The following is a 24,922-nucleotide window of genomic DNA, read 5'->3' on the forward strand; positions in this document are numbered from 1 at the left end:
TGGAGCCCACTGGCGATGGGGCCTGGGGGGGTGGAGCTCGGGAGAGGGGGGCGGGAGATGGGGAGCTGAGTGGGGAGCCCGCGGGGAGGTGTCCAGTGGGGGGGCGTGGTGGAGGGGTGGTGGGGCCTGGTTGGGAGACCCGGGAGGGGCGAATGGCCCTACAGGGGAAGCCGGGGGCCTGGTGGGGGGTGGGGTGCCGGGGCGGGTAAGCTTGGAGCGGGGGTGGTGGGGAGAGCGGGGGAGGAGGGGTGCCTGGCGCAGAGGAGCCCGGTGGGGAGTCCGGGTTGGGGAGCCCACGTGGGAGCAAGCGGGGGTGGGGGGTAGGAAACCGGAGGCGGGCGGAGCGCGGGTCGGGGGCGCCCTCTAGTGTCGGCCAGCATCCCCGCCGCGCCCCCGTCCTCGCCTGCGCGGCCCCGCGGGGCTCCAGAGGCGGGCTCGGGACCCGGGTCCAGGCCTCCAGGGGAGAGGCCGGTTCCCCAGACGCCAGCGGAGACCCCGGGCGGGACGCGGGCGGACAGGGAAACAGGCCAGGCGGGCAGGTCGGGGCGCCGGACACGCAAGTAAGGGTAGCTCCGCCCTCCGCACTGCGGGAAGCCTCCCCGCCCCCACCTGCTGGCCCCGCCTTTCCCGCGGCCCCGCCCCCACCTGCTGGCCCCACCTTTCCCCGGGCCCCGCCCCCACCCGCTGGCCCCACCTTTCCCGCGGCCCCGCCCCCACCTGCTGGCTCTGCCTTTCCCCGCGGCCCCGCCCCGTCAGACAGCACCTGTCGGGCGGCACCTGTGGCCCTGCCCCTCACCTGCCTGCTCACCTCCTCCTGCAACCCGGGCTGGCAGTTTCCCGAGTGTTCTCTGGTCCCCAGGGCGGGTGGGTTCCGCCCCAGCCCCGGGACAGGCCTCAGTGGCGGCTCAGGGAGTGAGGTACCCACAGGCCTCCTGCCCTTGGAGGGTCGCGAGCTCCTCATTCCTGGACTCGCAGGCCCCGCCCTGTTCACCTTTCTCCCACACTGCCTGGGTGGCTCACCTGGGCTGAGGGCCTCGACACCCTTTCTGGCCCCCTGCAATCTTGTTCCTAATCTGCCAGCTGCCACCCACCCACCTGTCCTGCTAGGCTGGACACCAACCATGCACCCTGCGTCCTTCCCCCCAGGCAGGTGGGTGCACACTCTTGGCTGCAGCTGTCAGTCTTCAGGGTGGATGGCCCCACACTAAGCACACTTGCAACCCGCTGGAGTGGAAGGGCTCCAATCGCCCCTACCACAGCTAACCAGTGTGTTTGTTTTTAAAGATTTTATCCATTCATTTGACAGAGCAAGCGAACTCGTGCTTTCAGGAGAGGGACTCCCCGCTGAGCAGGGAGCCTGCTGTGGGGCTTGATCCCAGGACCCCAGGACCCTGGGATCATGACCTGAGTGGAAGGCAGACACTGAACCCACCAAGTCCCCCAGGCACCCTTGCGCTGTTTTAAATGGAGACCTCATCTGTCTCTCCTTTGCCCAGACCTGCCTTTCTCTCCTCTTCCCAGAGCTTTCTGGGGGTGTAGCTGTGTCTTGCTGGAAGGCTTTGCTTTCTGGAGATGCTGGTGCTCCTGAGGGGGTCACCAGACTTTGCTGGGTGGGCATGAGGGGCATATGCCCACAGCCATCACACCCAGCTCCCTGCCCCTACATCCCCCAGCCCCCAGGGAATGGTGCCGGGGACTCCCAAACAGCACAGGTGGATTCCAGCGTTTCTGGGGGTCCACAAGCTGGAATTGCCCCTGAGGACATTCCATGGATGGACCCTCCTGGGATGACAGGGGAGCATCTTCCTCTCTCCTTCTAATGAGCTGCTTTCAGTCAGAAACTGGTGTGGTCATTTGCATGTGCTGGGGCAGACAAGTCTGAGTATCACCATAGGGGCCTGGATCTCTGCTGACAACCAATTCTCGGGGTTCCATCCTTGTTCTGATCAGGAGCGCCTTCCCCTGGACTGCAAGAGCCACCTCCTTAAACAGCCCCTGCTGCCACTCCCCCCCACTCCTCCCTGCCCTGTCAGCCTCTCCAGAGCCCTGCTGCCTTACAGGCTTAGGGAAGCCACTGACCCAGGGCCCAGGCCAGGGAAAGGCAAGGGCTGAGGCCCAGCAGCGCCCCCCACCCCCACGCATGCACCCATAGCAATAACCTCTCCCATGTGGTTCCAGAGCCGTGTCTCAGCTCTCAGGACCTATGGGGCAGAGGGGACAGTGGCCAAGGCTGGCCTCAGGAAGAGATGGGATGCTGGTGACAGTGGCCCTTGGACAGGGCGTGCAAAGGTGGAAGGATCCCACATAGCCTGCCATGCAGCGTGGCACCAGTGAAGGGGTGAGGCCACTTGAGACAGGGTGGAGGTCCTGGGCTCAGGTGGGGTGATCTGTCTGCCAGAGGGAAACTGGGAGGATGGTTCTGCTGCCCACACTCCCCTGAGGCTCTGTGAACCCTGTTCAGGCTGCAGCATAGTCAGAGCCCCCACATCACCCGGGACCCCTTCAGCAGAGTGCACAGCCCTCGGGCAGCAGTGTCCCCAGCCCCAGGAGTCCTCAGGGTCTTTGAGAACAGAACTGGGCTGGTGACCCTTCAGCCAGGATCCTAGTCCTGCCCACCCTGGTCCCAAGGCGTCCACTGAGGACTGGGGTCAGGGGGGAAAGCCTGGTCAGGCAAAAGCCTCCTTCACCAGTCTGCACAAAGCAACCACCACACAGTGGACAGGTCATCGAGACAGTGCTTTATTCAGCCTTCATACATTGAACTAAGCATCCAGCCACCAGCACAGAGATGGGTCTAGATGCACGTCTGGCGGGACGTAAGGGCCCATGTCACAGAGCCAGGGGGCACCTGAGGCCAGGGCTTGAGCTCTGGAAGGCCCATGTCCATGTGGAAGCTGGCCTCACAGTGACACCCCCACACCCACAGTCCACGGTCCACCCTTCTGCTGCAAAGGTAGAAGCAGACCTCAAAGCAATGGCAGACGCTCCAGGAATTCTGACAGTTACCACCTTGACTTCTGATGCATCACATGGTTCAAAAATCTTACTCGGAGCTATTATAGGAATATTAATTTGGCATTTTAATAAAAACACTATTTCTGAAAAAAAGAAAAGAAAGAAAAAAGAAAGATGTTTATACACAGCCAGGGAGGAAGTGGTTCTCAGGTGGAGCCGGCCCTGGGACCACAGGATGTCCCAGAGACAGAGCTGGTCTCAGGACGTCCATGGGTTCTTGCCCTGCCAGCCCAGGGCCCCACTGGGAGAACCACGGCCTGCAGCTTATTCTCAAAAATTACAAAGTGCCCTTCATTTAAAAAAAAAAGTCTGGATTTCAATATTCCAAAAGGGCTCCAGAAGCCACATGCCAATTTCCGGAATCCCAACTGATGACATGGGTGCTCAGGTGAGGTGAAGGATGAAGCATGTGCTAGGAATTGGCTTCCTTTCCATGCAGGCGTCCACACCACAGGCTTCTCCTCCTGAACTGCGGAAAGGCCATAAGTGCAGCCACACAACATAGGTGGTCAAGACACAACCACCTCAGAAACCTTATTGCACAGAACTCTGATTTCCAGGTCCACTGTTTGTGGTGCCCACCACCGGACATGAGCTTCAGCTTCAAGAAATAGTCAAGGACAGTAAAAGGCCACACCACACTGAGGAGGGCACCTGCAGCAGGTCATGGCCACCCTGGCAAACACCTCCGGCCTACATGCAGGTGAGCGTCTCTCCCAGATGATGTGGACAAGCTGGGGGTGGGGGGCTGGGGGAGGAGGTGGTGTTCCAGAGCAGGGGGCACCGGGCTGTGGCAGTGACCGCGTCGTGGAGATGCCCAGGGCACCCAGCCAAGGCGGCAATGGTGAAGATGGGAGTTGGGCACAGCTGACAGGGCCCCTAAGCACTGCTCACCAGAAAGACAACCGCCATCCTCGGGGTGCACGGGCAACCCAAAATACACACATATACTTCCTATGGCTCAACACCAGGCTACTAAAATAGTATAAGGTAATTCATAAATATTTTAATTAAGCATCTAGAATATATATCTTTCTCAAATAATCGAAATAAAAACCCTTTAGAACCCAACTGATACTTTACAAAGGTTTACATTTGAGAATACATAATCTTATTCCTATTTTGTCAAGTTTCCTCTTTAATGGCTGAGTAAAAAGTTTCAAGTAATTTAGAAGCCATCCTTTCTGGGACCTCGTCCTCTGCTCCTGGCTCACCTGGCCACTCTTGTTCCCATGTCTTTCAACTCCTATGCCTGCATTCCCCCAAGAGAACATCCTACCCATTAACGGACCTGGCCTCAGAAGGATGAGTCCAACACAGCTGAGACCCCAGGGCATAGCCCTGCCTGCCCCCACAGAGCACCAAATATCCGAGCTGCCAGGTGCCAAGGCGGCTAGACGCCAAGCCCTCTGAGGCTATCTTGCTCCACCCCAGCATGCGCCAGGCAAGCCTGACACTTCCAAAGCCAGGGGAATGCCTTTCTGGAAGCCCCTCAGGACATCCCGCCGCAGGCCCAGGAGCAGACACTAGTCTGCTGGTTCCAGAGGAGCTGGGAGTCACATGGAGACCCCGACACTGCACAGCTACCCTGGGGCATGGTTATGTGTGCTGAGCGCCCCCACCATCCCGGGGCCCAACACCCACACGGGTGATGAGGTGCTGACGCCCTCAAGGTGGGAAACTTTCTAAAAACCACAAGAGCGTGATAAATTAGTTGAATGGAAAGGCTTAATCTCCAAGTTCTTCATTACTATCTCTCTCAGCCTCAATCACATCAGCTATTCTAGGTCAGACAGGCTGTCATGTGTGGAAATTCTGTACTAGTTAACTGGTTAAAGGGTTAAGGTAAAATCAAAGGTTAAACCAAGTAAGAGCTGACACGCACAACAGGGGACTTGCACAAGGCACCATGTTCCTGTCAGAGAGCTGTGAATTTCCAGAGGCCATTAGAGACACCTTTGCAAATGAGCGTGAAGCAGTGCCATGTATGGTGATGGTCAGGAGTTGCGTCCACTGGCTGACGGGCACATCTTCTCCAGAGCCCAGCAGGGCTGTGTGTCGCTAATCCCCATCTGCACACCTCAGGCTCCATGGACACAGGGAGTCCACAAGGCTGGTCCTTTCTCCTCCGGGGACAGGCACCAGCAGAGTGAAGCCCATGCAGGGGGTCTGGCCAGGCTCACTCTGGAGCCAGGAGGCCTGTGTGCGGCCGATGGTGGGCTGCCCACATGACCACCACGGCTGGGGCTACTGTGTGAATCCAAAGATGATTCCCGGGAAGGGTTCAGGGATTCCAGACTGAATCAATCTTCATGGAATGATGAAAATTAAAAATTACTTGATTATGGAAGTTTCTGATTTATTCCAGACAAAATATTAGATCTGTCACTAAGAATCACGTCACAGCCATCACTATCACAGCAGGGCCAGCAGCTGGCGCTGTAGGGGTCCCTAATTCTTTACTTCGGCAGCCTCCTTCTCCGCCTTCTCCTTCGCCTTCTCCTTCTCCTCCACCTTCTCTTCCTTTTCCAGCAGGGCCACGATCTCAGCCACCTGGCTGGTGGAGATGTGGACATCTTCCTTGTCCACCAGCTCAATCACCTATGCACACAAGAAAGGGACAGGTGCTCAGGGATGGCCTGGACCCTTGCAGCACTTTCCCCGCAGGGCACACAACGGAGTCAGAGCATATCTCTGTCATCCCAGAGAAGAGCCACTGGGGTACTCCAGCATCAGACCCCACCAGACCTTAGGAGGCCCACGGGCTCCAAAAGCCCCAGGCCAGGTGAAGAGCTACGAGGGAGAGGGGCTCAGAGAGCAGACATGGGGATGAGGGTCACAGCTCTGCCAAGGGCTGAGGATACGGGCATGCAGGGCACAGGCCTCCCAACTGCCATCCACACCACGGATCAGGCCCCAAGGAAGGGGCGGCTGACGTGGGCTCAGGCTTCCAGCCCCGGCTGCTGGCAAAGCGATGGTGTCCAGCACATGCACCTGATGATGCCTTGTCTTACAAGCGGACTATAGTCAGTCAACAGCTATACTTGGTAAATGTGTGAAAAAAATCACTATCTGGACACACTGGGAGCCATTTAGATACTGTGAAGGGGTGCTCTCCTCAGACCCCCTTATGAAAGTGGAAGCCCATTCCAAGTCTCTCGGGCTGCCCAACACCAGGTACCTGAGTGTTCCCCCATCTTGCATCCCACCCCCACCCCCCCGCCCCGGAATTGGGCGACCCCTGCTGAAGCCTGGCTCTGGGGACGGTCTGACGCCACCATCCTCTGAGGTCTGGTGCCCCAGGGGCACTGCTGCTACCACACTTCCCAGACCACACCGTGGCCCACTGGATGCCTCAAGCAGATGGGCTGCTCTTGGTGGACATTAACTATGCTTTTCTTCATTTCATGTAAAAAATAAGCCAAGGGTTTAGTGTGAGGACAGAGACAGGGCCACGTGTGGACAGTGCCCTCCCCAGAGTGAGCCCTCAGCTGGTCTGTACAGCCCCAACCCAGTCCCACCAACTCACCTTGACGAGGTCATCAATGTTGATCTTGCCATCCTTGTTTTCATCCAGAGCTGAGGCCAAACTCATGAGCTTGTTTTCTGGAATGTGCTTGATTTGCTTCATGGCACTGATGAGCTCATTGATGCTGATGACATTGTCTCTGGGTGGGGGGGGGGGGGGGGACATGACACAGCCTGTATGTGGCACCACCAAAGCCTCACCAGGCCTCCTATGGGTTGGACCCACACAACCTCTTCTTCCAGAGCTCCCTTGCCCCTGCCTGTGGAAACGCCCAACCAACTCAGACGCAGAACCAGAAGCCTTCACTCATGTGTGCTGTCCCCGGGCCAGCCTGGCCTCTCCACTGCTGCTGAGGACAGAGTCCCATGGGTACTGGGCAGCGCTCCTCAGGCCAGTCTGTGCTGGGGCCCAGGTAGGAGGGTCCGAGTATGGCTGTGTTGCCTTCTGACCAGTGAAGGCAGGCAGGCACACAAAGCATAGCAGGTCAACTCAGGAAGCAACACGGACCACGTCTGGGGGTGATGGCCTCCGAACCTGAGGACCAGCCTACCTGCCCCCTTGGAGACGTGGGAGCTAAAAGCAAAGTGCCCAGCCAACAGGAGCACCGGTGCCAGCTGCTACCACCTGGCAGGGCTGTTTCACCAGCCTGACCACTACTCACACAGCGACCAGGGTGGGGGTCGTCATGAGCGCCACTCTGTGCCTGTGTGTAGGGCATTCAGAAAGAGGGAGAGGAGGGCCCAGGGGTCTCCAGGGGAGCTTCCAATCCTATGTACATTCTGGAAAGGTGATGGCAGCCTGGAGAGTTGTGTGGCCCCTGGTGGCCGGGGGGGGGGGGGGGGGGCAGCCAAGCCAGGGCTGTGGTCCTAACAGTGGCCAAAGTGTGTATGTGTGTCCATGTGTGTATGTGTACGTGTATGTGATGAGATGATTCCGAGAGCTACTTCAGTAAAATGGTTACCCACAAGTGGAGACAGAGGTGCGGCTGGGCTTCTGCCCAGAACTGCTGGCTCAAAGGGCAGGGGATGGGCATCATAGCTGAGAAATGCACCACAAGGTTAATAAGTCTGAGAGCCTCCCTGTGCCTGACCTCCATGCCACACTCACCCCACAGGCGGGCTCTCGGCGGCAGGGCCCAACTTGCCGGCCTTCTGGTCCATCTCCAGCTGTGAGAGCAGGCTATCTATCTGCCCGATCATCTGCTGCACCCTCTTCGTCAGCCTCTTGCTGGCTTTAGACTCCTCCACATAGATCTCTTCTCCAGTCTTTGAAAGTTCCTTCTTGATCTCTTGCAAGTCCTAATGAAATTATTTGGTTTTAAGAGAATGTCTTAAAAACGGAGCAGAACCCACTCACCCCAGTCACAGAGCTGAAAATCCTATCTGTATCCTTCAAAAAAAAAAAAAATTTTTTTTTAAGATTTTATTTATTGGGGACCCCTGAGTGGCTCAGCGGATTGGCGCCTGCCTTTGGCCCAGGGCGCAATCCTGGAGTCCCAGGATCGAGTCCCGCATCAGGCTCCCGGCATGGAGCCTGCTTCTTCCTCTGCCTGTGTCACTGCTGCCTCTCTCTCTCTCTCTCTCTCTGTCTCATGAATAAATAAAATAAAATCTTAAAAAAAAAGATTTTATTTATTCATGAGAGAGAGAGAGAGAGAGAGAGAGAGAGAGAGAGAGAGAGAGGCAGGCAGAGACACAGGCAGAGGGAGAAGCAGGCCCCATGCAGGAAGTCTGATATGTGGGACTCGATCCCTGGACTCCAGGATCACGCCCAAGGGCGAAGGCAGCACTAAACCACTGAGCCATCCAGGGAACCCCTATTTGCTCTTATTTTTGTACTCAAATATTATTCCTATAGTAAAGGAAATGGCATCTATCTGAACCTCAACTTTCTTCATATTTGTTAAAAAAAAGAAAGATATGAATGAAACAATCAAGGAAGAGAAAGTGATTTCTTAAATCCCAAGTCTTGACTGTCCCCATGAGCAAGCATCACAAGGAGGAATGGTTGGTGGGGCTGGAGACAGGGAAAGGGCGCTCAAGCTTTCTGGTGAACTCCTAATTTCCAACAGAAAACCCACCACAGCAATAGGGTTGCTATAAAAATGGCTAATTATTTTTCCAATCTCAAACCTAGTCAAATCTTCCTAATGGATCTGTGAAAACATAGTTCTTTTATAAAGCAGGGTCCAAAGCCCAGGTGGGGCTTGAGTTCACAACCCCAAGATCAAGTCACACGCTCCCATTGAGCCAATGAGTGCCCCGAAACAGCTCTTTTCAATCAGATTCAGAAATAGTATTTATAAAAGACATATTTTCTTAAAAAAAAAAAAGAGCTAGGTATAAGAAAGAAGTGTCTTCTGGGGAAACATGAATAAGAAGAGTTTATTTATGAAGCGGCCAGACTATCTGTCTGGCACGTTTGCAGGTCCACACACTGCCAGTGCGCATACCCCACCCGGAGCAAAGGGCCCACCTCACTGTAGTCCTGCACGTCCTCCTTGAGTAGCTCTAGCTCCTCCTTCTCCTTCGTCAGGGAGGACTTCTGCTCCTTCAGCTTCGAGCAGGCGTTGCTCAGTATGTCAATCTCCTCTTTTGTTATTTCCTCTTCCTGCAAAGAAGACACATGAGCACCCCCAAAGGACACCCAGCTGGAGGGAAACCATCACTGCCTCCCTCGCCCCTGGACTCGGCGCATCTTCTATCCACACCGTCTGCTCCTACCGTGCCTGGCAGAGGCCTGGAGACATGTGCACAGTCCCCACCCTCGCCCCTGCAGCACCCCCGCATGCCAAGTGCACCCATGCTGTGTGTATGTTGGATACACACATGAATCTGTGAAATCATCACACCTGATAGAGACCTGTCAGCTGCCCCAACCATTTCTATCCCCAGGCCACCACCTTGGAGTTGCCCTTCCAGCAGGTCACACAATCACACCCCAGACTGTGAGCTCATGCACAAAGGGTATCGTCTGGCCTCTTACTCAGAGACCCATCCGCATTGTCTCGTGCCCCTAGGTGCTTAATGGCATCCCATCCAGAGCACAGACCAAATTTGCTCATCCACCACCAGCTATTTTAGCTCCTCTGAATTTCCATATACATTTTATTAACTTATTTTTTTAAAGATTTTACTTATTGAGAAAAAGAGAGAGAGAGAGAGAGCTCAGAGGGAGGAGGAGACTACGCCCTGAGCAAAAAGCTTGATGCGGAGCTCAATTCCAGGACCCTGAGATCATGGCCTGAGCTGAAGGCAGACACTTAAATAAGGCCCCCAGGTGCCCCTCCATATACATTTTAGAATAAGTCTGCCAATTTCAACAAAAAAGCCTGCTGGGATTTTGATGATTTTGAATCTACGGCTCAGTTGCAGAATTCCTATCTCATCAGTGAGGACCCCCTGCACCCACGAGTGTAGGAAATCCATTTGAGTGAATTACCCTCAACAACACGATAACATTCACTGCACAGTTCTTCATGGTTACTTTCAAATGTGTCCCTAAGTGGCTCACTTCAGGGGACTGTAAACGATATACTTTTGAAATTTCAACTTGATTGCTCATTACCGGTACAGAGCAGCACAGCTAATTTTTAGCTGCTCACATCCTCTGTGAAGAGGCAGTTTCACTCCTTCCTTCCAACTGTGTGGCTTTATTCTTTTCCTTCCTAATCCTGGCCAGAACCTCTGCACAATGCTGAACAGAAGCAGTGGGAGTGGACACGTGCGCCAGCACCCTGCCATCAGGGACCCAGCTAGCTGCAGCTGTTTCTACAGATGCTCTTCATCAGGTTGAAAACATTTTCTTCTACTGGCTCACCAAGAAAAAAAAAATTTTTTTTTTTTTTAATCAGGAGCAGATGCTGGATTCCGTGAAACACTTTTTCTGCATTTATTGAGATGATCACATGTGATTTTTCTCTTCACTCTGTTCATACACTCATTACATTAACTGTTGTTTTGTATCCTCTGGACAAGCCCCAGATCATGACAGATTACTCTTTCTTACAGAGTAGCTACATCTGATTTGCTACAAGTTTTTTTTTAAGATTTTATTTATTTATTCATGAGAGACGGCGGGGGGGGGGGGGGGAGACACAGGCAGAGGGAGAAGCAGGCTCCATGCAGGGAGCCCAATGTGGGACTGGATCCCAGGTCTCTAGGATCACGCCCTGGGCTGAAGGTGGCGCTAAACTACTGAGCCACCTGGGCTGCCCAGCTATAAGTTTGTTAAGAAATTTTTACACTTGTGTTCCCTTCCTCTCCCGTGGACCTGGTACTGCTATCAGCTAATGCCCATCTCAGAATGAGCACGGACACTTTCCCCCTGCTTGGACTTTCTGGAGACAGTCTGCATAGCTCTGCAAGGATCTCTTCCTTACATGTCAGAACTCACCAGGAGCTTCACCCATGAAGTCACATGGGCCTGGGCTTTCTCCTACAAGAGCTACCAGACTGCTCTCCTCACAGGGGCAGAGCTATTCAGGTTTCTTGCCCCCACGGCAAATGGGCAGCATGAACCTGTGAGGTCGTACAGCCGATGGGGCCAAAGGCACTCGTCCTTCCTGTCCTTACGTATCTTTCCAGGGACACACGCCTGTCACTGAGAGTTCCGTAAAGGTCTGGGCTTCCTGCTAAGAAATCCTCGGCAATCCTTAGTTCTCCTGACAGTCTTACAGTCCCTTCATATCTAGGTCTTTATTCGCTAGAAATGGGATGCATCTGTTTCCACAAAGACAGCCGACTGTGCACCAGCCCTACTGGATGACAGGCGCTGCTTCTCCCTGAGCTGCGCTCCATGGGCCCAGTCAGGCTCCATCTCTGCCCATGTCTTAGTCCTGCACTGCCTCAAAAATGACCCTGATACCTTGGGCCTGACCCTTCCCTGGGTCACCCTTTGAGTGAGCATGGCCCCTCTTCCTCCAGGCCTCCTCCACAGGCCAATGCCACCATAGGTTTGTTTCCATCTGTCTCTGAGGCCATGTCCCAGGATGGCCCTGGCCTCCTCCACAGGCTTGTCCCATCCACTGTCCTGCACCTAAACACACGGCCTCTGAGCCTCATCTCAGGCAGCAGCAACAGCTCCAACGTGCCAGCCCTGGTCTTCTTGTGCCACCGGTCCAGATCTCCCCACAGACCCAGCTCTCCTTGCTGCCTGCTCCAGCAGGGTCCTTCCTGCCGCCCCTTGCAGGTCCACACTGAGATACCCGCAGGGGAGTTTCTCCTTCCACCTCCACTCTACACTGGCTCCCAAAAGGCCACGGACTGCCTCACCCTACCTGTGGGAGTCGGGTTTTTAGCCCTCACCCATCCAGCCACTCAACATCCCTGACAAAGCCCACCCTCCCCTGGAAGCAACCCTCCCCCCATGAGCAGTTGCCTCCATAGCCTTGTCTCTCCTCTGACACAGAGGCCACCCTCTTCCAACCTCAGCTGAAACCCCCCCGCCCCCACCATGAATGCGCCATCCCGGGGTCTCTCCTGATCCAGCTGCCAAGCTGATGCTGCCATCTGCCTACAGAGTCTTCCTGTACCCAATACCCATGAGTTCAAGATGGAAGGTATCCCATGTCAGGGAGCAGGCTACAACCAGGACAGTGAGGCTACCCAGAGATGAGTACTGCTAGGTGCACAGCACATTGGGGTGGGGGTACCAGGACAGGTGACAGAAGTGGGCCTGTGGCGAGAGAGTGTGTGTGTGTGTGTGTGTGTGTGTGTATGTAGGTATGTGCACAGTAGCTTCCCTCCTCCACAATGTCCAGCCTAGCCAGTAAGGGACCTGAAATACCTGCCTTCAGGCGGGGATGCCCTGCCATTACAGGTACAGAGGGCTGTGGGCCAAGTAACGGGTGCCTCAGCATGCCAGTCGCTCAGGTATGGAGTGCACCTGGCTCTTCTCACACCATACCACACCAGGTCTCTCCAGAACATCTCCCCGCTGCAGCCTCACCCTCCTCAGCCTAAGCCAGGCCAAAGCACTGCAGGACCGCCCCGCCCCCCGCCCCGCCCAGCCTCTTCACTCTCCTGTGAGGCTTTGACAGCCTCTGCTCTGGCGTGCATGCACAGTTACCTTCAAGCCTTCCAGGACAGGGGCAGTGTCCTGCAGGGCCTCTGACGGCAGGGTCACCTCAGGCACTTCTGGCTGCAGCTTGGCTACAGACCTCCCGGGGGCAGCTTCTGCCACCACGTCTGGCTCCACCTCCTTCTGAAATGCAAGGCCATTGCTGCCTCAGCATCACCTGTCACCCTGGCATCCATCCTGGAGTGGCCACAGCAGCATGGATGGCGGGCATGCTCTTGACAAGCCTGCCTCGTGCTGCTGGAGGTTTGTCGGAGCCTGCTAGCCGGCCATGGGAGACGCACCTTCTGGGAAGCATCCCTGAAGGACTCCACGAGGCACATTTACATAACTCACGCAGCGCCCCAGGTCAACTGTGGCCCCCTCCGAGATGGTACCGGCACCTAATTCCATCTCTAGGCCTCCCCTGACAACTGTGCAAAAGCTGCCCCACGTCTAGAGCTCACACCTCGAGGATACCCACAGTCCAAGCCAAGGGACCAGCATACATCACCCAGAGTGCAGCCCCCTACTTCAGAGCCACAGCCCTCTGCCCCGAGCGTCCCTTCCCCCACCGTGCCCCCCCAAGACAAAAGAAGACGGGCCACAGAGACCTAGATGCATTCCACAGGTTCTGGAAGAGCCTGAGCAGACAGCCCCCATGTGGCACCTGCTCCACTGCGGCACCCTGCTTACCACTGCCGCCTCAGAGAGCCTCTGCAGCTCCTTCTCCCGGTGCTCCTGCTGAATGGCCGCCTCCTCCTGCAGCGTGGCCTCCAGTTTTGCCTTGTTGTCCACCTGCTCCCCTTCCACTTCAGCCACTTTCACCTGTGCTTCCTTTGCCTTCAGAGAGGGGACACCTGTGAGGGGCGGGAGGTGCCTGCGGCCCAAGTGCTCGCCGAAGCATGGCAGGTTCAGCCACAGCCAGAGAGACTCATGCGGCACCCCCAGCCCACCTACACCACCCCGTGGGACAGCCATCAGGGCTTCCAAGGGGAACAGAAACACTGCTGGGCCCTGACTGTCGCCAGCGCTGCCAGGCAGCTGAGAGCCAAGTGAGGGGTGAGAGGGCTGCTTCCAGAGCCGGCCGCACAAGGGGTCTCCTGGCAGCACATACCACGATCTCTGGGAGTGTCTGCAGCGTGGACTTGAGCTGGTCGGCAGGTGAGAGGGTGTCTGGGAGGTACATGGCCCGGGACAGGATGAGCAGCGACGTTGGGATCTCCTGATGCAGGTGCAGCTCCAGCCACTGCAATTGGGAGTGGAAGACACAGACTCGCCTGCTAGCCATCCCATCTGCCTGTCTTGGAACCTGGACCCTAGAACTTTCCTCTGTTCTGTCTGATGGGAAAGGGGGACTTGAGTAGGTGGGCGCACTAGGTCACTGAATGGAGTCCTCCCCAAAACAAGAGTTCTCAATTTCTACAAGGCCTACCTACCGCTGCCGCTTCTGACCCGATGCCCACCATGGTTGACCAAACACAAGATGCTTCAGGATCACGAATGAGCACCTGCAACATGGCCGCTGGGCTCAGAAAGCACTGAGCAAGATGACCAAACTCTCCACTTACACATTTTTTATTTTATTTTACTTTGGGGGTGAGGTGGACAGAGGGAGAAGGAGAGAAGCAGACTCCCCGCTGAGTGTGGAGCCTGACAAGGGGCTCGATCTCACGACTGAGATCATGACCTGAGCAGAAATCAAGAGTGGGATGCTCAACTGACTGTACCACCCAGGTGTCCCTTGAAGCTCTTCACTTACAAGTGGCACAAAACCCACAAGGGTGGCATCTGGGGGCTCCCCCGCATGCCTACAAAGGACCCAGCAGTATTTGAGGGGTATTTTTTTTTAAGATTTTTATTTATTCATGATAGACATGGGGGGGAGGGGCAGAGACACAGGCAGAGGGAGAAGCAGGCTCCTTGTAGGGAGCCCGATGCAGGACTCAATCCTGGGACTCCAGGATCATGACCTGAGCCAAAGGCAGGCGCTAAACCGCTGAGCCACCCAGGGACCCCCAATTTGAGGGGTATTTTAGTGACACAAAGACAATGTTCAAACTGACAAGGAAGAAACCCACACACTCTGATTTCCAACAATGTCCCACATTCACACATGTCCCAGCTGTGCTCAAAGAAGACTGGGAACTGGGATGCCTGGGTGGCTCAGTGGTTGAGCATCTGCTTTCAGCTCAGGGCATGATCCTGGAGTTTCGGGATTGAGTCCCACATTGGGATCCCTGTAAGAAGTCTGCTTCTCCCTCTGCCTATGTCTCTGCCTCTGTCTCTCATGAATAAATAAAATCTTAAAAAAAAAAAAAAGGGGCTGGGAACAATCCCAGGCACACTCAGGGAGGACACAGGGACATTCACCCTACAGAGGAGGTTCCACCCAGGGGATCACATACTAAACACCATTTGTTTTAAAAGAGAAGAAGCAGGTGGTGACACATTTTTGTCTACATGTAGAGGACAACCACCAAGGAGGGAGTTGGCCTTGTGGGTCAAGTTGAGGGGGGCCGGCTGGCACAGGCAAGCCTCATGTCTTCCAGTGTGATGGCTGAATTGCTGTGAATGTGGCCGCTCGGACATCTAACCTACTCGAGATGATGCCAGCTGCAGACCTGGCCTTTGGACTCTGACTAAGGACCCTCTAAGAAAGTGAGATGCAGCGGAGAGTGGCCCTTAGGATGGCTGTTGGGCTGGCCTGGGTCCTATTTACCCAAAGGTCCTTGGTGTCAGTTACGAGACAGACTGGAATTTTAAGGGAAGTTAACCTAGTCCCCATCTGTCCACACGGGACCAGAAGGCGGCAGTAAGTGTTAATATCCACTGAGAGCAGGTGAAAAAGACTACAGCTGTGAATGCAGGGGGCGTGTCAGGACACGACTAACCAGGTTACCACAGACCCTGGTCCAGGCCCCAACCAGGTTGGAGCCCAAGGCCAAAGAGGCACCTCACCAGGCCTGGCGGCCACTGGAGCTTCAAAAAAGTCCTTCCACAACAAGCCCATCTATGCGAGTCTGACAGAAGAGGAAGCCCTTCCCCCACACACCTGCTTCAGCTGGTCCCTCAGACGATCCTCCGTGACGCCAAGGGCCCGCATGCCTCGTGCCCGACACGCTGACTGCAATTCCTTGACATTCAGGCTGTCCACCCCTTCCTCAGCGATCAACTGTAAAAGAGAGTCAACTAGCCACATGTGGCAAGGTCAATACAGAGTAATGGTGTTTATGTTAATGTGCCTGGGAACAAACAAGTGTCTAATTGTAGGACACTTTCCTACTCTGCCTTCCCAAGCACAGGATGAAGCACCACCACTAAGCTGTGTGTCTGCTGTGACCAGAACCATGTGACAGAGTGGGGACCTTGGGGAAGCATAGCGGCCAGGACTAAAGCAGCCGAGAAGCAAAGCAGCCCACCTCTGCCCAGGCACTGCTCAGTCCTCCTCCTCCTCATGGTCACCCGTTTTCCTTCCTGCACCCCATGGACCTCCAGCATCCACAGGACAGCAGGTCTCCTGCCTCAGCCAAAGGCCCCCTCCCTTCCTCCGCAGCCCGAGGTCACTGTGATCCAAGTGAGAAAAGCAAACCAGAGTCCTAGTGATAGAGGACAGAGTGTCAAGAACACTCTGCAAGGGTGCACCTGCCACGTCAGTTGGCCCCACACAGCCTCACAATGACCCTGTGAGGGAGACTGCACCATGACTCCTCTCTTCTGAATGAAGTTTTCCATTCTAGGGACTGCAGATCAATGTGCAAACATAACCAATGGGTTTTCTCCCGATGGCAATGTTCAATTGCTTACAAAGTCATAGCCAGCACTGTGGCAGGAGACCATTCTGTCCCTACAAGGACCTAACGCTGCCCTCTTATAGACACACTCCCACCTCCTGAAACCCTGGCGACCACCAATCTGTTCTTCATTTATGAAATTTTTTTAAAAAGATTTTATTTATAAGAGACACAGAGAGAGGGAGAGACACAGAGGGAGAAGCAGGCTCCATGCAGGGAGCCCAATGTGGGACTCGATTCTGGGACCATGGGATCACGACCCAAGCCGAAGGCAGATGCTCAACCGCTGAGCCACCCAGGCATCCCATTTCTATAATTTTGTATGTGAGGCATGTCACATGACTGGGATCACAGAGCATACAGCTTCTGGGGATTCCCTGAAGACCTGTGCAGACAGCCAGCTGTGCCTGTGAGTCGTAGATTCTCCTTCTGTTATTGAGTTGCACCACACCCTAGAACATCCTGGTTTGAAGGAGCTGGGTTTTCCCAGTTTGGGATTATTGCAAAGGGTAGGAGCCTCAGCCCCCATTGCCCACTTAAGGCACACTTATCTCAGCGTCTCCTTCCTGGGGAGCCACACCGCACAGCACTATCACTACTTCAACCATACTTAATTTATAAGGCATACAAGAAGAACAGTCTGGGCAGCTCCGGTAGCTCAGCGGCTTAGTGCCCAGGGTATGATCCTGGAGATTCCGGATCGAGTCCCGCGTCGGGCTCCCTGCATGGAGGCCTGCTTCTCCCTCTGCCTGTGTCTCTGCCTCTCTCTCTCTCTCTGTGTGTCTCTCAAGAATAAATAAATAAAATTAAAAAAAAAAAAGAAGAACAGTCTATTGGATTTCCTATATTTTGCTTACCACGTTCAAAATGTTTTCTTTGTAAAAAAAATAAATAAATAAATAATTTTTTTTTTCTTTGTGCTCTAGGGTTCCTCCTATTACAGCTGCCCCGTGAACAACACAGGCTTAAATCGTGCAGGTCCACTCATGCTTAACTTTTTCTCGACAAAGGACAGCACTGGAAATGTCTTTTCCTTAAGATTTTAATAACATTTTCTTTTCTCTAGCTTACTTTAAGAATACAACATATGATACATATCATACACAAAGCAGGTATTAATGAACTGTTTATGTCATCAGCAAGGCTTCTGGTCAACAGCAGGCTATGAGCAATTAGATTTTTTGGGAGTCAACAGTCATACATGGAGGGCCTGGCTGTACCCCTTCCTGCCTACCACTGAGGGATACAGAGCCAGAACACTCCCTCCACTTGTGTTTTTAATGGAGTCAAATCCAATCCTGGGCATTTTGTTTCTCTTCCTGAGAAGGTAACTTCAAACACTATAGAGCCAAGGATCATATAAAAGGTGTGACTGTAAATGTCACACTGTTTTATACACATTCACAATGTACCTTTGCTGCCCTCTATATATTTTGTAACACATTACTGTAGTTGTAAACAAATTCTGTACTGTAACATCGCTTATGTATAAAGAAATTAGTGGGCTCCAATGTCCCTAACCCCCACATTGTTCAAAGGTTGACCATGTCCTTTCCAATTAGAGATCCTCCTTTAGGAGGGTCTTTGAGGGCAGATCTGCTGGTGGCATGTCTCTTAGTTTTCCTTCTTCTGCGAATGTCTTGATTCCCTTCTTTCTTTTTTTTTTTTTTTTTATTTATTTATTTTATGATAGTCACACAGAGAGAGAGAAAGAGGCAGAGACATAGGCAGAGGGAGAAGCAGGCTCCATGCACCGGGAGCCCGACATGGGATTCGATCCGGGGTCTCCAGAATCACGCCCTGGGCCAAAGGCAGGCGCCAAACCGCTGCGCCACCCAGGGATCCCGATTCCCTTCTTTCTTACAGACTATTTTCACTGGTCATAAGATTGTTTTCAGCACATGAAAAATATTTTGCCACTTCCTTCTGGCCTCAACAACTTCTGATGAGCAGCTCATTGTCCTTTGTGTCATCTTCCCTGTGGGCTGGACGCCGAGCGCATGCACTGCTGTCAAAATTACCTGTCTTTAGTGTTTGATGATGATGTGTCTTCTTGCGGATTTCTTTGGGTTGATTCTATCTGAGCTTCACTCAGCTTCTAAAATGCGCTAAGTGTTCAGCTGTTATTTCTTCCAGCACTTTCGCAGCTCTGCCCTCCCTCCTCTTTCCACAACTCTGACAAGTACGTTAGATGTTTTGCTCTAGTCCCACAGGTGGCTGAAGCCCTGCTCGGTTTTTTTAAACTATTTTCTCAGGCATTCAAGATGGCTGATTTTCATTGTTTTATCTTAAAAGCTCACTGACCCTGTCTCTTCTGTTCCCTTCGCTATAGAGATCATCCATTGAGCTTTTCACACTTTTTAAAAGTTTTTTACTTGGGAGAGCGCATGCACACAAGCAGAGGGAGCAGCAGATGGAGAAGCAGACTCTTCACTGAGCAGGGAGCCTGATGTGGGACTTGATCCTGGGACTCTGGAATCATGACCTGAGCCAAGGGCAGATGCTTCACTCACTGAGCCACTCAGGTGCTCCTAGCTTTCTACTCGATTTTATTTTTCACTTCCAAATTTCGATTTGGGGGGCACCTGGGTGGCTCAATCAATTAAGCATCCAACTCCTGGTTTTAGCTCAGCTTTTGATCTCATGGTCGTGGGATCAAGCCCAACGTTGGGCTCTGCTGCTCAGTGCAGAGTCTGCTTTAGATTATTTTCCCTCCCCCTCTCTGCTCACTCATGCTCTTGTTTTCTCTAAAATAAATAAAATCTCTATTAAATTAAAATCTTGGGATCCCTGGGTGGCTCAGTGGTTTACACCTGCCTTTGGCCCAGGCGTGATCCTGGAGTCCCGGGATCAAGTCCCGCATTGGGCTCCCTGCATGGATCCTGCTTCTCCCTTTGCCTGCCTCTCTCTCTCTCTCTCTCTGTGGCTCTCAAGAGTAAATAAATAAAATCTTTAAATAAATAAAATAGGGCAGCCCTGGTGGTTCAGCGGTTTAGCGCCACCTTCAGTCCAGGGTGTGATCCTGGAGACCCGGGGATCGAGTGCCGCATCAGGCTCCCTGCATGGAACTTGCTTCTCCCTCTGCCTGTGTCTCTGCCTCTCTCTCTCTGTGTGTCTCTCATGAATAAATAAATAAAATTAACTAAATAAATAAAATAAATTTCCATTTGAACTTTCTGATTTTCCTCTGCTAAGACTATGTTTCCATGTAGCTATATGACGGCTGTTTTACAATTGTTGTCTAGTTTTCACTTCTCTGTTGTCTCCATTTCTGACTTTTCTTATTCACTTTGAGAGCCTTTGGTTCTATTTATTTATTTAAAAAAATTTATTTATTTATTCATGAGACACACAAAGAGAGAGAAAGAGACGCAGAGGCACAGGCAGAGGGAGAAGCAGGCTCCATGCAGGGAGCCTGATGTAAGACCCGACCCCGGGTTGCCAGGATCACACCCTGGGCTGCAGGCGGCGCTAAACAGCTGCACCACCAGGGCTGCCGGTTCTTTTTATTAAGCAATCAGGCTCCACACCCAGATGGAGCCCAATGTGGGGCTCCATCTCACAACCCCGAGATCCAGACCTGAGCCGAAATCAAGTCGGATGCTCAACCAACTGAGCCACCAAGGTGCCCCAAGAGCCTCTGGTTCTTTTTTTTTTTTTTTTTTTAAAGATTTTATTTATTTATTCATGAGAGACACAGGCAGAGGGAGAAGCAGGCTCCATGCAGGGAGCCTGACGTGGGACTTGATCCCGGGTCTCCAAGATCAGGCCTTGGGCTGAAGGCGGCACTAAACTGCTGAGCCACCGGGCTGCCCGAGCCTCTGGTTCTTAACATGAGGAGTGATTTTCAGTTTAAACCCAGATGATTTGTGTATTAAATATGAGATTCTGAACATAGTCTGTCTTAGCTGGCTTCCTCTGACAACACCCTGGCATGGGAGTGGTGAGTGATGTTCTAACCAACTTCTATAGATTTTGTGATTGATGATCTGGCATCTATTGATCCAAACTAACAAGACTACATGGCTGAGATCTCCTGTGTGGCCTGGCTTTCATGGGAATGCAAGAATTCTGTCTCAAACTCTGAAACCACAAAGCCTGAGCCCCATGTATCACTTGCCACTGCTGGCTTCTCCTTCCACACTAGAAATAAAGGCCAAGTCCCAGGTCCTCCCTGGTTTCCATGTGTGTCAAGATCTCATCTGGCCCTCAGTGGGCCTGTGCCCCCATTTCTGGGGCAAATGTGAGTCATAAGCTCCCTTCAGTGGCTGAGCTCTCTGTGCTATCTCTCAGTTATATCCACAAATTACATCCATGGTACAGTCTGGAATAGGTAGGGTGCTGCCTCATTGCTGCCACGCTCCCCATTCAGCCTCCACTGAGCCAGTTTCCCACCAGGGCTCCACATACCTCCTGGGCTAGGAGGGGCAGGCTGGCCCCACCTGGTTCTAGACACCATCCCAGTGGGATGCATGGGGAAGGTTCTGGAACTGTCAGGTGGAGGTGGAAGTGGAGGTCCTGGCCCTTGCTGGTCTACTTGGCACTGTGCCCAGGAGGAGGAGGGGCAGCTTGTTACCACTGGCTGGGAAGGAAGGAGCAGCTCTGGTCAGCTGGCCTTCCCTGACACCATCCCAGCTGTGACATCCTGAAGAGGGTGGAGGTCTCAGCCCTCAGCCAGCAGTACATGTGGTAGGGGTGACATTATGTCCCCTGGTGTCTGCCTGGGGCAGAGCAGCTGCCATCTGAAGTCCTCTGTATGAAGCAGCCCCTTCCCTGTCCTCTGGCCAGAGATAGAAAGTTTTTGTTAGGGGTTTTTTGGTTTGTTTTTTAAAAAAGATTTTATTTTTAAGTAATCTCTACACCCCACATGAGGCTCAAACTTACAACCCTGAAATCAAGAGTCACACACTCCATGGAGGGAGCCAGCTGGGCACTCCTGTCAGGGCTCTGCAAGTCTGTGCTCAGCAGTACCTCTTCAGCCTCCAGGCAAAAGGACCCACCTGGTTGGTCCTGGGCTGCCAGGGTCTTCTCCCACTTAATCAAAGTCTTCTTGTGTTTGTTTTTTACTTAACACTCAGGAGAAAGGATGCCCTTCCACCTTCCCAACAGTGGAGGTCTGTGGAGGTCTGGCTGCTGTCTTATTTCATAGGATTCTGGCACAAGATCACAGAGCACGTGAGTGGCCAGGACTCAACCCCAGGCCACCTGCCTTTAAGCTTCTTCTCCTAAGGCGGGGCAGTGGAGGTTGAGGGTAGCATGCTACAGGCTCTCTAGGAGTGAGGAGGCACATCGAAGACCGCCCAAGTCAGCTCCTCACTCTATCTCAGTGGATGTCCTGAGCACCCTCCTACACACAATTTGTACCATGTTGGAGAAAGGATTTCTTTTCATTCTTAAAAAAAATGCAGTGATACTCTGCTACTTTTAGCTCGAATAAGGAGCCATTCTTCATCAGACCAACACCCCTACCGAGAGCTACTAGAAAGCCAGATAAAGCAAAATAAACACAAATCCACATCTGGGAGGCATCAGAAAGCTAACGCAACTAGACTCAGAGACAGACAGCTTTATGTGGACTAGGAGAGACCAGGTAACCAAGGAGGTGGGAGTCACTGGGGACCCAGGAACACTTGTCAACTCTTTTTTTTTTTTTAATTTTTATTTATTTATGATAGTCACAGAGAGAGAGAGAGAGAGAGAGAGAGAGAGGCAGAGACATAGGCAGAGGGAGAAGCAGGCTCCATGCACCGGGAGCCCGACGTGGGACTCGATCCCGGGTCTCCAGGATCGCGCCCTGGGCCAAAGTCAGGCGCCAAACCGCTGCACCACCCAGGGATCCCCACTTGCCAACTCTTAAGGCAAGCTGAGAGTCCTGTCCAAACAAAGGCCACTACCGAGAGCCAGAGACATCTCGCTAAGATGACAGCCAGAGACAAGAGGTTGCTCAGCAGACAGGATAGGAAATAACTGTGGTATCAGGCTCTCCCACTAAGCAGCCAGAGCCAAGAAGCTAGGCAGAAAACCCTCACAAAGCAGAGCGGCCTCCAGGGCTCTGTTATGGAGGTGGCATGGTGGGGAAGGGATGCGGTACAGCTGCAGGCCCAGCCCTGAATCGAGGTCAGTGACTCTAAGGGGATCAGGCCCTTCTATTACAAAGCAGAGTCGGGTGGACCCTCCTGGGGCAAGATAGCAATACCTGGAACCTCAGAAACTTCCCACAGACAATGTCTGCCTTCAGGAACAACGAGATACTACAAACACACAATCCCAAGAAAACAAAACGAAACAAAAAGGACCTATAGACCAGTTACTGGAATAATCAGGCAGGAACTCTGATGAGCTATTCCAGAAAAAGGAGGACAAATGGTTTGGGACTGAGGCTAAACACCTCTGAGGTGTGCCTGCAGAGCTATCAGAACATTAGACACCTCAGATGCAAAGGCGAAAGGCACTACTGGAGAAAAAGAAGAGTGTTTTAGGAGCTCCTCCTGAGAAAAGTGCACCGGGGACACACGCAGCAGTGGGTCTGTAGCCACTGGGATGTGGGCAGGGCAGGTGGGAGGGCACAGAGGTCAACACAGCCCCTGGAGCAGTCTGCTTGCAGGCAAGACTTGCTTCTGACCTCCTGCCCTTCTCCTTGAGAGCCCCAAGTGTAGGTCACTCTTTTTATAAAAACTATCAAAGATCTGGAACAAAAATCCATGTTAAAGAATGTGTATTACAGCTCTGTTTAAAGTAGCAAAATATTAGCTAAACTGATGCTTAATAAATTATGATGTGTTCACATAATGAAACATCAAGCAATTGTTGCCATTTATTCTTTTAACAAATACTCAGTGACATGGGCAGGTCTCCTAATGTCATGCCAGGTGACAAGCTGTTGGGCTGTACGGTTCCAGCCTCGTTCCAGTACATGTACACTTACATTCAGGCTGTGTGCAGAGCACCAAGCAGGCAAACAGGCACAAAATGGCAACAGCTACAGTCTGGGTAGGACAGGACAACAAGGGATTTGATCCTCCTCTATCATCCAGGACTACCAGGGCTTTACAGTGAGGACAGCTGCTGCTTTTGCAACCAGAAACCAAAGGTACCTGGAAAGGCAGAGCCTGAAATGCAGGCTGCTCACCTTGTCGTCAGCCTTGATAGACCGCAGCCTCATGGTGAGCTGGAAGCGGAGGAAGTTGTTGGTGCCAATGGACTGGAGCTCCAGCAGCTTGCAGAGGGCCACCAGCTGAGGCCGTGTGAGGTTATCCAGGGTCAGCTCATCTTCAAACAACTTGGAAAAACGCAGGATCTCCTCATTACTGGGTCTCTCACCTGTCTCTCGGATCTGCAGGAACAATCACGTGGGTTACCCACTGGGTGGTGGGGGTGTGTTCCCCAGCGCCACCCACCGTCTTGGGTCACAAGCCTCAATAAAAGAAACTAAGGAGGATCAGCTGGAAGAGCCCCTCCCTCAGACCCACTTTGTTCTCTGCTCCTACTGGGGAGCAGCCCCTTGGGGGCTCCCCATGGGGGATGCCTCCAGGTAGCACGCACTGGCTGGCCCCTTTCCTGCCCATACCATTAGAGCCAAGGCTGCTAACTGGCAAGAGGTTCCCCACTGTGGCTGTAGCTGTGCAGTAGCTCTGGGGATCTGCGCCCTCCTCTCCCAGCCTGGCCCCCCAGCCCATCACAACTGCAGTCTTTATTCCTCATTGGCCAAACTCCACCTCCCCTGGGGCTGCTACCAAGTCTGGAGACACAGGCAAATAATTCTGAATGTCAATGTGGTTTAAGCTCTCAGGAGAGCAGGATGGGGGGGGTGCTCCTGGTGGACCCCCCCCCCAGCACCAGCCCATGCTTGTCTGGGAGTTTCTCTTGCTTTGTGAGGTCAAGAAGAGGGAAGAAAGGAAGCAAGGCATGTCCGCACGTAACGCAGGGCAGCCCTGAGGCTCTAGCCAGCATACTGGACCAGTGGGCTGAGGCCAGCATGGCTCTGAAGCATCATGGTACCTTCTGGAAAAACACAGAGAAGTCTTTGGTGGCATTCCCCTTGGCTGCTTTGTTCTTCAGGGCCATCTCTTCAATGGTGTCCTGGAGAAACTTGGCCAGCTCCAGCTTGACCCGCAGCTCCTTCTTCAGCCTCTCCTCCTGTGAGGTCAGAGAGGGGGTGTTTCACTCCTCTGGCCCCTACCCTGGTCCCCCCATGGCCTCCTGGATGGCACCAGTCAGAGCAGCTGCTGCCACTGTTCTGATGGGAACCCCTCAAGCCAGTGCCACCCACGTTCCCCTGAACAGCACTCACTCCCACCCAGGCGCTATGCATTCTAAGACTTCTTCTTTTATTTCATGGTTTCAAAAAATATTTGTGTGGCCTTTTGGAGCAGGGACTGCGTGGTGTGAACCAAGTCCATGAGCATGGAGGGCAGTGCATGGGCCCCAGGGCTACAGCAGGTCTGCCCTGCCTTCCATGGGTCTCACCCCCGACCAGCAGCCTCAACCTGTGGCCTGAAGAGGTGGGCAAGTGAAACTGTATTCTAAA

General features: G+C 53.3%; 1 protein-coding gene across 2 annotated transcripts in view; it reads right to left on the bottom strand.

The window, feature by feature from the left end:
- Positions 1 to 2,718: 2,718 nt before the first annotated feature.
- LETM1 (leucine zipper and EF-hand containing transmembrane protein 1) overlaps positions 2,719 to 24,922 on the bottom strand; it is a 42,114-nt gene continuing 19,910 nt past the window's right edge. For both annotated transcript variants that reach the window (XM_055326441.1, XM_055326440.1), the window contains 10 exons: positions 24,394 to 24,531; positions 23,525 to 23,728; positions 15,657 to 15,776; positions 13,719 to 13,850; positions 13,298 to 13,444; positions 12,614 to 12,748; positions 9,020 to 9,154; positions 7,652 to 7,842; positions 6,545 to 6,683; positions 2,719 to 5,616 (listed from right to left, as the gene is read on the bottom strand). In XM_055326441.1, the coding sequence (XP_055182416.1) occupies positions 5,467 to 5,616; positions 6,545 to 6,683; positions 7,652 to 7,842; positions 9,020 to 9,154; positions 12,614 to 12,748; positions 13,298 to 13,444; positions 13,719 to 13,850; positions 15,657 to 15,776; positions 23,525 to 23,728; positions 24,394 to 24,531 (1,491 nt within the window). In that variant the 3' untranslated portion in view covers positions 2,719 to 5,466. The remainder of the gene's footprint in view (positions 5,617 to 6,544; positions 6,684 to 7,651; positions 7,843 to 9,019; positions 9,155 to 12,613; positions 12,749 to 13,297; positions 13,445 to 13,718; positions 13,851 to 15,656; positions 15,777 to 23,524; positions 23,729 to 24,393; positions 24,532 to 24,922) is intronic.

The sequence above is a fragment of the Nyctereutes procyonoides genome, unplaced genomic scaffold (genome assembly GCF_905146905.1).
Source record: "Nyctereutes procyonoides isolate TBG_1078 unplaced genomic scaffold, NYPRO_anot_genome, whole genome shotgun sequence".
Classification (NCBI taxonomy): domain Eukaryota; kingdom Metazoa; phylum Chordata; class Mammalia; order Carnivora; family Canidae; genus Nyctereutes; species Nyctereutes procyonoides.